Genomic DNA, 12590 nt, shown 5'->3' with positions numbered 1-12590 from the left:
CCCAGTGTCTGTGTAGGTTTCCTCCTACAGTCCAAACATGTGCAAATTAGGTGGATTGGCTTTGCTAAATTCACACTGGAGATTAGCACCTAATCTAAAATCTTGTTCTTTTTAAACCAATGGAATCTGACCTTTTTTTTCTGATGCATCTAGTAATCTGAGTGAACCTTAGGTAGGCACTATTTTGACAAAACCAATTACTTCAGGAGAGTGTAAATGCTTTATATTTTGTTTACCTAAAACAAATGCTTTGGGAAGTTAGGAGATTCAAGTACGTTACAACAAGCTTTCAAAGCAAAGGCGCAATTTTCCTGGTTTCTCTTTGACGGTTGATTTCCCTTGGTATTGAAGTCACGTGAGCAGAGTTGTCAGGGTTTACCACAGGGAATTGGAATTTTGGATGGACATTAATATCAAACCTAACCTGCTTCTAAAATATAAAATAATTCTGTTAAAAATGGAACAGAAGCACCATCCCAAAGCAACATATATCTATACATAGATGTAGGTTCGTTCATTGAGCTCAGTGAGCAAACCTACATCCAGAACCTCAACCTGAGCTACAAATCTTCTCAAAGCACGCTAATACATCTATAAATGACAGCGAAACACAAGTTTCTGAAATTTTATTTCCATCAGTATTGTTGAACAAAAGGCAATTTTATCTTAAAGCTTTTTTGTAATGCATTTATTGAGACAATTTGCAAGAATACAAATTAAAGGGATATGCAATATTTATACTGTACGACTGACTCAAAGTCCACTTGCCAACCATAGAAGCGTTCAATGGTGAACACACACATTAATGCTGATTTATTGTTAACAGCCAGGCTTGTTTAAATTTGAAACTACACAAGTTGACTGATTTTGAAACACCAAATGACTGGCACCAACGTGTCCTTGATATGTATGTACCTGTCAGGCAGGAAAGAGATGGTCGTGTGAGGGAACCTTGATTGACGAGGGAGGTTGAACGTCTTATAAAGAGGAAGAAGGAGGCTTACATAAGGTTGAGGAAACAGGGTTCAAACAGAGCAGTGGAGGGATACAGGATAGCCAGAAGGGAGCTGAAGAAAGGGATTAGGAGAGCTAAGAGAGGGCATGAAAAATCTTTGGCGGATAGGATCAAGGATAACCGCAAGGCATTTTATGCGTATGTGAGAAACATGAGAATGACGAGAACGAGGGTAGGTCTGATCAAGGACAGTAGTGGGAGACTGTGTATTGAGTCGGAAGAGATAGGAGAGGTCTTGAATGAGTACTTTTCTTCAGTATTTACAAACGAGAGGGACTGTATTGTTGAAGAGGAGAGTGTGAAATGGACTGGTAAGCTAGAAGAGATATTTGTTAGGAAGGAAGATGTGTTGGGCATTTTGAACAACTTGAAGATAGACAAGACACCCGGGCCTGACGGGATATATCCTAGGATTATGTGAGAAGAAAGAGAGAAATTTGCAGAGCCGTTGGCAATGATCTTTTCGTCTTCACTGTCAACGGGGGTGATACCAGGGTACTGGAGAGTGGCGAATGTTGTGCCCCTGTTCAAAAAAGGGGATAACCCCGGGAATTACAGGCCAGTTAGTCTTACTTCGGTGGTAGGCAAAGTAATGGAAAGGGTACTGAGGGATAGGATTTATGAGTATCTGGAAAGCCACTGCTTGATTAGGGACATCCAGCACAGATTTGTGAAGGGTAGGTCTTGCCTTACAAGTCTTATTGAATTCTTTGAGGAGGTGACCAAGCATGTGGATGAGGGTAGAGCAGTGGATGTAATGTACATGGATTTTAGTAAGGCATTTGATAAGGTTCCCCATGGTAGGCTTATGCGGAAAGTCAGGAGGCATGGGATAGAGGGAAATTTGGACAGTTGGATAGAGAACTGGCTAGCCGGTCGAAGTCAGAGAGTGGTGGTAGATGGTAAATATTCAGCCTGTAGCCCAGTTACAAGTGGAGTTCCGCAGGGATCAGTTCTGGGTCCTCTACTGTTTGTAATTTTTATTAATGATTTGGAAGAGGAAGTCGAAGGGTAGGTCAGTAAATTTGCAGATGATACGAAGATAGGTGGAGTTGTGGATAGTGAGGAGGGCTGTTGTCGGCTGCAAAGAGACTTAGATATGATGCAGAGCTGGGCTGAGGAGTCGCAGATGGAGTTCAACCCTGTCAAGTGTGAGGTTGTCCACTTTGGAAGGACAAATAAGAATGTGGAATACAGGGTTAACGGTAGGGTTCTTAGTAAGGTGGAGGAACAGAGGGATCTTGGGATCTATGTTCATAGATCTTTGAAAGTTGCCATTCAGGTGGATAGAGCTTGTAAGAAGGCCTATGGTGTATTAGCGTTCATTAGCAGAGGGATTGAATTCAAGAGTCGTGAAGTGATGTTGCAGCTGTACAGGACCTTGGTTAGGCTACATTTGGAGTACTGTGTGCAGTTCTGGTCGCCTCACTTTAGAAAAGATGTGGAAGCTTTGAAGAGGGTGCAGAGAAGATTTACCAGGATGTTGCCTGGAATGGAGAATAGGTCGTACGAGGATAGGTTGAGAGTGCTAGGCCTTTTCTCATTGGAACGGAGAAGGATGAGGGGTGACTTGATAGAGGTTTATAAGATGATCAGAGGAATAGATAGAGTAGACAGTCAGAAACTTTTTCTCCGGATACAACAGTGTGTTACAAGGGGACATAAATTTAAGGTGAAGGGTGGAAGGTATAGGGGGGATGTCAGGGGTAGGTTCTTTACCCAGAGAGTGGTGGGGGCATGGAATGCGCTGCCTGTGGGAGTGGCAGAGTCAGAATCATTGGCGACCTTTAAGCGGCAATTGGATAGGTACATGGATAGGTGCTTAAGCTAGGACAAATGTTCGGCACAACATCATGGGTCGAAGGGCCTGTTCTGTGCTGTATTGTTCTATGTACTTTGTAAAGTTAAAACATGTGCAGTGCCTGTAACATTTTCTGTCCATCTGCAAAGACATGGCTCTATGTACATAGATCCCAGTAGATGCAAGTGTGTCACATTACAAGCCCAGTCGAAAATCTTAAATTGGTTCTCAGTGTAATTCCTGCACATTCAAGATTATCCAGGAAACATCTCATTGCAGAATCAGTATCTCATGTTAGACACTGCGTTGTGAGTTTTGCAAATACGGACTTGTTTGGAACGGTTGGTACTTTACTTATTCAAAGAGCCAAAATGATACATGCTGTGTGATACAATCCGCCGCTCTTTGGAAATATGACCTACATACGTGTTCTTTGCAAGATAAGGCTGATGCACTTGCATCCATCTTTAGCCAAAAACTCCAAGTGGACAAACCATCCCAACTTTCTCCAAAGGACCTCAGCATCACAGTAGCCCATTTTCAACCAATTCAATGCATTTCATGATATCAAGTAATGGCTGAAGATACTAATACTGCAAAGTATAAGCCCTGACATTACCTGGTATTAGTCATAGAGATGTACAGCATGGAAACAGACCCTTCAGTCCAACCCGTCCATGCCGACCAGATATCCCAGACCAATCTAGTCCCACCTGCCAGCACTTGGCCCATATCCCTCCAAACCCTTCCTATTCATATACCCATCCAAATGCCTTTTAAATGTTGCACACCCTGAAGATTTATGTTACAGGAGGTTACACCCGTAGCCAAGCTATCCAATATAGGGAGAGAAGAACTAAACAAAGCAGTCCTGTGGGTCCTGTTCAAAACTTGCCAAAGATAATTCTTATGATTCTTGTGCTGGTCAGAATGCTACTTCTTAGTCATCCTTCTTCGGATACTTCCACTTGTTTGCAAGAAGATGGTGTTTCAGTTATACAATTATGCTTCTAAGTATGCTTCTTAATTTAAAAATTGGAGCTCCTGAAAGAAAAATAAACTTTTTTTTTTAGTTTTAAAAGTAGTTTACTGCAGAGAATGGAGAGATTGAGTTTCTCATTGGTAAAGGCCTGGTAGCTCCTCACTACCTTGATCCCGCGCACCTGCACCCCACATCCCACACACACCGCCCCACAACAGTTCAATTACTTGAGTATCAGTCAGAGATTGTTAGTAGCCAAAGGCCTTCTGTTTGTAGACTAGTGACCATTTATCAACGACAATCAGCTTCTTGTTGCCAACTAAAGCTCCATCTGTACAACCTCTTGCCTCCAGTTCTGCAAAAGTTGTAATAAATCACAACTGTACGAGAAGTGTTCACAGTCGTTACAGATTACTTTCTTTCAAACCACGCAGCAATTCTCGGTTTTTAAAACAGTTCTTAAATTTAAAACCACAAAAATAATATGCCATGGTGTTTGCATTTGCTTTAACACTCCCAATGCAAAACCCAAGATGCTAAGAGGACAAATCAGGAGTCCAACTGTTCCTCCAAATTTCTCACATGCTTTTAACCTGAAGTTTTATCAGAATGCTAAAAAAACATTTCTCAGAGAAATAAATTCAGCACTGTTATCTAGGAGGTGCATCTTGACACAAGCTGAAGTAAAACCTAACACTGTTCTACTGCCGGAAGAAACACCAGTTATCAGCACAGAATTAAACATTAACATAACCTTCATGATACAGAATACCTTGTATTGGAGGTCGTTCACATAAGTGTGGAGCCTTATATTTTCGGTTGCAAGCAAATTGAACTCATCAGACGATTTCCCTTGATTATATTTCAACTTCACTGCCTGAAAATGAGTTCCATTATTAAATTTATAGAATACTGACAGTAAGTGAAAATGTGTTATGGTCATTTATGCAATCATATAATATTCCAGGAACTATAAAAACTCAATAATCCATTAAATCTGTTGAAGATCTAGAATTTTCAAATTTATCGGAAAGATGAAAAACCTTGGGATGCATTTTCCTCTGCTAGTCTTAACAAAATAGAAATAGAAATGAATATAAAATACTTCACTTTATACCCTTTGTGCTAACATGAATAAAGACAAAATATTACTTTGTTTCTACCATAGTTTTATGAACAATGCGGTTGTGTTACCATTCCGTGCTATTTTCAAGTTGAATCTGGGGAACAACTGTATGCTGTGTTTAAATATTTTGTGGCACAACATAGCTCATGGATATATGCTGTTGGATAAATTTGTTATTGTGAACACTCCACTGCACTATCCACACACATCTGCTTCAGGAGCAAAAGTAAAGTAGGATGCAACCACAAGGAGTAAGGAAATAAATTTCAGCAATGAAATGAAAACAGGGCTGCACATCTGATATGGCTGGAAGTAAAGTATTATAAATGGAAGGTTTTATAAGGTTGACTCATGCACAAAATTACTTTATCTAAATTCTCAAAAAAAGATGTTTATACAATAGGATGATTTATATACTCAAAGTTACAGAAGGTGCTGCATCATGTTAAATTTGTAGCTAATGAAGAGCATTTTAAACATATTACAGCCATATGTTCAAATTGGTCACAAATTTTCAGTACAGCATAAATTACTTTGTGTAAATGTTTCCTTTCAGAAAGCCAATATTAATCTGTTTTTTTTACCTTGTCCTGCTTTTGATTACACAATGTAACAGCTTTTGTCTGGCAGTAATCTTCAGTATATTTATTGTCCTCTCCTGGGTTAGGTTTGTGTGCATTCACATCCTGTAAAACATTAATTATGCACCCAAGTTAATTGAGGAAATAAACCGTGACCGATAATGATTGTTTGGAAGCAAATATAACAGTTACTGGACAACTGAGAAGTAGGCTTATTTAGTATATCTTCACTGCTAAATTTGTCAGTATTTTTGGAACTCTTGACTAATCTCCTCTCACCATATTTTGTACAGTCTTAAGTTTCTTGTTTCCTGCAGCTGACCACCACTCCCTAATCCTAAATTTTGAGTTAGCACATTGGCTTGATTATATGGCAATGTGGAATGGGCAAACACTAATCATTCTTTCTTAATGGCACTTACACCAAATGGATCGCAGTGGTTCAAGGTGGTAACTCTCTATCACCTTCTCATTGGTAACGAGGGATAGGTAACAGATGCTGGCCCAGCCAGCAATGCCCACATCTTAGAAGTGAATTTTTAAAAATCCTCGTATCACACAATCCAAAGATGTATTGCAACTCTTTGCAAAGAAACATGTTTTTTCCCCCCTATTAAATACAACCCATAGACTACACCAGCTTTACATCACTTGTCTTGTCAATTAAGGGCCTGCATAGGCTATGAGATATAGACAGCCACTTCAAAATGTCACTAGCTTTCTAGGATGAAAGGTGCCCTTCACTCAGAGTTGTAGGAATGAAGGGAAAGTGAAATGAGATTAGGAGGATTATGTTTGAAGATACCATCATCCCCAACGACTTCAGACCAGCCTCCAGCTATGGCTTCATGGCTATTTAATAGTAGCCATAGGTTCCTCCATGACTGTGCTCATCACATATTGCTGTGCTCAGTAATGCGTCAACTTGTACTACAAGGGAAGTGGAGGTGTGTGAGTTCAACCTATGGCTTTGATGGTCGAGTAGCTGCCATTCTCTGTATGCTGACAGAAGTGGGTGTCAGATTTCCACCAATGCTAAAAATGAGACGATGATATGAATGGTTAATATAACATATAATTCACAATTGATAAAGACTGTTAGTAATTCCATCTTATGCATTGAGCAGTAACTGAGACTGGTGGTTCAGCTCTTTTTAAACTCATGCAATTAATTTGCAATTTTGCATTCTCTCCCTGTCTGCATGGTTTCCATAGGGTGGTCTGATTTCCTCCCACAGTCCAAAGATGTGCAGGATAGGTGGATTGGCTTTGGTATACTGCATAGGGATATGCAGGTTAAATGGATTAGCTGTGGTAAATGTGGGAAGGCTGCATCTGAATGGGATGCTCTTCAGAGGGTTGGTGCAGACTCGACAGGCCTCTTTCTGCACTGTACGGATTCTATGTCATTGGCTGGGCTAGCACTTATTGCCCATTTAATTGGTAGTATATAGTATTTTAAAGACAAATTTACTAATCTTGATCAGCCATAAGATCATTAAAGTTTTGTGAAACTGCATTGTAATCCTCGGGTTTGAGTTTTGACATTAACCACCATAACTATCTGGTCCCATTGCTTCTGTACAGTTTGGCTGGAGCCTACTCTAGTCTCCTGTGCACAGATCACATCACTGTTCCCCTCCCCTCCACCAACACACCCTGGACTGGCACAGGAGTAGCTTCGAGCACAAGCTAACCTGTCGCACTGTAACTCATTCTTCATCCTGCACAGCACAGCCTCAATTGTTGTAGCACCTGAATTAGCCAAAAGGTGCCTTCCCTCAGAGATGCAAAGCTAGCTTTAAATTGTACAGACTAGCTGAATTATGCAGCCACCCAAAAGCACATTTTGCACTGGTTCCAGGGAGAATTCATGCAATCTTAATAAGGCCTGGGAATGAAACTCTAGCCCGCCCTCCAGATCAGAATGCTGTTAATGGGGGAAAGGGAGAAACCTTCCATTCAATTACCTAAGGTTTAGTGGACAGTAACTGCATTGGAATGATCTCATTTCCCTGGGCTGGGTATATTTAGAGAGGTCAACTATCAGGTATAAAATATACACCTGTTTTCTTGATCAGCCCCTTTCAATATGGGAATTAGGGTGCTTTGACAAATAGTTTTAGGTTGGAATTGGAGGACAATAGGCCTGGGTAGAATATTATGTTCTCAGTTCCACAAGTTGGAACCAGAGGCCTTAGACAGGCAAATGCTGAATTATTCTAACCAACTAGAATAGACAGATTCCAGAAGGTCCTCAGGTCCAGCCATCTTTAGCAGCTTCAAAGTCCATTAGAAATGGGCAACAAATGCTGAATAATGTGAAATATCCTGGGCCTTGGATTTTATAAGCAAAATTCTTCAGCTCAGTAACAACTACCGTTTATACTTGGGTAAAAGTTGATCTCATGTCAGAGTCGACCCTAGTTCTGGAATCCTGGAATTTTCCATATATCTCATGTAAAGGTCAACCCTAGTTCTTCACAGATAACAGATCAACATTTGAGAGTCATGTTACTATGAGGAAATGAATTTTCTTTTTTGTCTATTATATGTTTTGACGTACAATTCACACCAATTTGGTGTGAAAATTTAAGACGCATCAGGTCAGAGTCAAGTGACAAACCTCCCCTTGTGTGCAGCTTAGCTAAACTCAGTTCCCCTGTAGCACCTGCGGAATACAGTCATATTACTCTAATTCGTTGTGGTTTTTTTCCTTTATTCGTTTGGAGATCAATTGGGCTTCTGCTAATGATATGGTAATTTGAACTGTAGCATGAATTTCAGCTCCTAGAAAGCAATATCCAAGTAATAGTCAACCCCATAAACTTAATCTTGAAAAATAATCTAAAAAAATTCTACTTTTACACGAGTATAGACAGTAAATCAGTAGCTTGGCAATTTCTCTTCACCTTCCTTTCTCTTTCCAATCTTTAGTGCAAAGAGAGCTAACTTGTACATTACACTGTGATAGTAATTCATACCTAAAAATGTCTCATTTGTGCATTTATTGATCTATTATTCTGCTGTTAGTTTCACTTTACCAACCTTCCACACCCCAAAGAGAAAATTAAATGATGATTAACGTCATAACATTTCAACATTAAAACATAAAAGCAGAAAATTTCAGCAACAGTAATTACGGAGTTCCAATCTTCTACTGGGTCTACAGCAAAATACTAGGTTTACTTTCTGTCTATGTTTGCTGCTCTTCAGTCAATACCTCTGCACTTTTGATTGCCAAATCAAACCGTACTGCCTGTTCCTCGCTGCAGAATACAAGTCCCCTACTCCAGACTTGCATGACCCATTTGAAAACTCTGCTTCTGGTGCTTTCCTTACTTAGGACAATTGTCCAAATCAAATGTTTCAATAACAATCTTCATGGTAAGGAGTTGCACAAAGTGAATAAGCTTTTGCTGTGAAGTGTGTTCACTGCAAAATGGATTTGGATGATAAGAATTCGAAGGCCTGTGAACAGCAACATATTTCTTCCTCATACTTGCAAGCGGACATCAGAGCCACCCTGCTTTTGCCACAGGACTATGCCTACATCAGGAAACTATAAGAATTCATTTTGTTCAAAGTTTGTGCGAAGATTTGTAGCTCGGGTGCTCGTTGTTGTGGTTCTGTTCGCCGAGCTGGAAGTTTTTGTTGCAAACGTTTCGTCCCCTGGCTAGGCGACATCATCAGTGCTTGGGAGCCTCCTGCGAAGCGCTTCTTTGATGTTTCCTCCGGTGTTTATAGTGGTCTGTCCCTGCCGCTTCCGGTTGTCAGTTTCACCTGTCCGCTGTAGTGGTTGGTATATTGGGTCCAGGTCGATGTGTTTGTTGATGGAGTTTGTGGATGAATGCCATGCCTCTAGGAATTCCCTGGCTGTTCTCTGTCTGGCTTGCCCTATGATAGTAGTGTTGTCCCAGTCGAATTCATGTTGCTTGTTGTCTGCGTGTGTGGCTACTAAGGATAGCTGGTCGTGTTATTTCGTGGCTAGTTGATGTTCATGTATGCGGATTGTTAGCTGTCTTCCTGTTTGTCCTATATAGTGTTTTGTGCAGTCCTTGCATGGTATTTTGTACACTACATTCGTTTTGCTCATGTTGGGTATCGGGTCCTTCGTTCTGGTGAGTTGTTGTCCGAGCGTGGCTATTGGTTTGTGTGCCGTTATGAGTCCTAGGGGTCGCAGTAGTCTGGCTGTCAGTTCCGAGATGCTCCTGATGTATGGTAGTGTGGCTAGTCCTTTTGGTTGTGGTATGTCCTCGTTCTGTGGTCTTTCTCTTAGGCATCTGTTGATGAAGTTGCGCGGGTATCCGTTTTTGGCGAATACCTTGTATAGGTGTTCCTCTTCTTTTTTTTGCAGTTCTGGTGTACTGCAGTGTGTTGTGGCCCTTCTGAATAGTGTCCTGATGCAGCTTCGTTTGTCCACTACAGCGGACAGCTGAAACTGACAACCGGAAGCGGCAGGGACAGACCACTATAAACACCAGAGGAAACATCAAAGAAGTGCTTCGCAGGAGGCTTCCAAGCACTGATGATGTCGCCTAGCCAGGGGACGAAACGTTTGCAACAAAAACTTCCAGCTCGGCGAACAGAACCACAACAATTCATTTTGTGTTTTAAACAGCAGTCGCAGTTTTAAACCCACAGAACTCAGCAGCTGCCGGTCCGCCCACGTGACCGGGAGATAGGAGACAGAGGACACATCAAATCCACACTAGACCAACACTACCCATGACTCATTGTCCAAAACTCAGGAATTAATTAATATGGAAACCTATCTCCTAATCACATCAAGAGACTGACTGAAACACACCCATACCCATCGATACAGAACCAACCTGACACAAAGGACAGGCATCCACCAGACAGGAACAGACAGACCAATACACACCAACACCCCAAGGGAACAAAGGGGGGTGCTAGCCCCTGTCCTCACAGAGAGAGAGACAAGCAGATAATACCCAGACCCGTTTTACATAAACCAATTAGCACCCTATTGTGCGTGCCCTGCAACTCTCCTGGGATGGCAGGAAACATACTATTTGCACCTACTCCAGTGATGATGGGGAACTATCATCTCATTCATCCTCAAATTCCACACATTCTGGCAACTAAAGGTATATAATATGTAGCTGCACGCAGGAACAGCAGAACAGCCGAAATTCGGACCTCGGTTGGTCTCCGCCGGCGTTATTGTAGCAATAAACGTTACCGATTGTTGAACCGTCATCTGCGCTAACATACTGATAAGTTATAGAGATATTAATTTTCTAGTGAACAATTTAACGAATGACAGGAGATTTCAAGTTAAGACTTTTACTGCAAAAAATTAAAATCAAAGTTGGTTAAACATTATTAGTAGAGAACTAATACACTAAAACTATATAGATGGTATTCCTCAGTAATCTCTTCACACAACTGAAAACCCAATGCCATGATTGTAGATTACAGCAAATTCTCAGCAGATATGCAGTCTTGTATTTTAAACCCCAAATGTTTCCCACTCATCTAACAGATTCTATTCTGCCACCCAAGCAGGGTGAAACATTCAGTGTCCATTTAAGCACAGTCCCCTTAGCTCAATATTCTGAACAGAAGTGAATGGACTGCCAACAGCACATCCACTCCCGATTCTTGGGTCTTCAATTCTCCACAACAAGCTTCAATTCCTCATACAGGGGTTCTGTCCTCACCAGCACTCCATTTGGTGATTAAGTGAAAAGCAATACTTTCTTCTGCCTGGCATTGCAGAATCTGCTTTCAGTCTGTCTCTGATAATTTGACCATCTGCAAGCGGTAAGGACAGCTGCTTTATCTTGTCCCAAGGTATTAAATTAATAGGCTTTGAGCTGAACCCCATTCACATAACTATCAGGTCACACATGGACTTATCTCCAGGCAGAACTAGCAGGACATCAAATTTTACACATTGCTATTCCATTTCACCTTGAATTAAAGAAAACAGTTTTAAACATAACCATCTTACATTCATTATATCTTATATTTTATATGGTCCAATGTGCAATGTTAATATTGGCAACCTTCTACCTGCAAACAATATCCCTAAAGTTGCACCAACAAACTGAAGTTTCACCAAAGCTGCTGCTTAATTGTGACAATGATTTGAAATGCCACTTCTTTCTACCAAATACATTCCCTTTAAATGCCGTGAGATATATTAAATATTGTAAGCTTACTATGTATAGTATAACAGACCTGATTGAGACAGGTTATTCAGGCTCAGGAATGTAAAACTTTGCCAGGCACAGGGCAACAACAATTTGTTTTCCTCTAGCTCTACACTTGTCATGGATAATCTGGGCAGTTTGCAAGCACTAGAGAAATTTTAAATTATGGTATGGACTTGCTTGAAGGATAGTTTCTTTCACTAAAGAGAACATTTACTTTATATAGTAGAGAGAAGGTTTATGTACGCCTATAGGAGTAACCCTTCTTATGTAATTGTTCAAATTCTTTGGTAAATAATGCCAAGCGATAACCTCATCATTAAAATAAGCAACTACAGTTAAAACAAATCCATCGGAAAAAAAAAACTTGTACTGTTCATTCAGTACTTTTAGCTGACCTCATCTTCAATGCCAATCGTTGCCTCTTTATCCAAGATATCTTCCTTGGGGACAGATTTAGCGATGCTGCTATCTACGAATCAATACAGAAAACAAAGAAAACATGGAATATCCAATATCAATTAGTATTGGCTTCTTTTTAAACTACACTTCCAGCTTCCCATAACAGGCAGAAGAGAAACACTGAACTTAGCAGTACATGCAGGCCATTCAGCACTGTGAGCAAGGCTCTACCATTTGATAGGATTATGGTTTATCTGATTGTAACCCCAACTCCACGTTCCTTTCTGATCCCCTCACAATCTTCGACTCCTTTTTTAATCAACATCTAACTCAGCCTTGTAAAGGTCTGACAGCCTAGACATGAGCAGGATAAGACAGAGTTTGAAAACTCTGAGCCCAACCCAGCTTAAAATGAACCCCCTTTCAAATTTAACAGAGGAAGATTGAGGTTGTACTAACTGGTTGTTGAGAAGTAGCTCAGTTATTTAAGTAATCCAA

The 12590-nt window shown here is 40.7% G+C and overlaps 1 protein-coding gene across 6 annotated transcripts in view; it reads right to left on the bottom strand.

Annotated features, from left to right (window-relative positions):
- LOC122549185 (cancer-associated gene 1 protein homolog) overlaps positions 1-12590 on the bottom strand; it is a 129802-nt gene that overhangs the window by 27886 nt on the left and 89326 nt on the right. For 5 of the 6 annotated variants that reach the window (XM_087985831.1, XM_087985832.1, XM_087985834.1 and 2 more), the window contains 3 exons: positions 12089-12162; positions 5509-5610; positions 4571-4675 (listed from right to left, as the gene is read on the bottom strand). In XM_087985831.1, coding sequence (XP_087841957.1) covers positions 4571-4675; positions 5509-5610; positions 12089-12162 — 281 coding nt within the window. Of the gene's footprint in view, positions 1-3622; positions 3861-4570; positions 4676-5508; positions 5611-12088; positions 12163-12590 lie in introns of those variants that run through there. The other variant, XM_087985833.1, reaches the window with a different exon arrangement.

Source organism: Chiloscyllium plagiosum, unplaced genomic scaffold (assembly GCF_037043375.1).
Source record: "Chiloscyllium plagiosum isolate Xiang-an unplaced genomic scaffold, Cpla_swu_hap1 HiC_scaffold_4, whole genome shotgun sequence".
Classification (NCBI taxonomy): domain Eukaryota; kingdom Metazoa; phylum Chordata; class Chondrichthyes; order Orectolobiformes; family Hemiscylliidae; genus Chiloscyllium; species Chiloscyllium plagiosum.
Note: the sequence above shows the minus strand (reverse complement) of the source record. Positions and strands in the feature narration are given on the sequence as shown.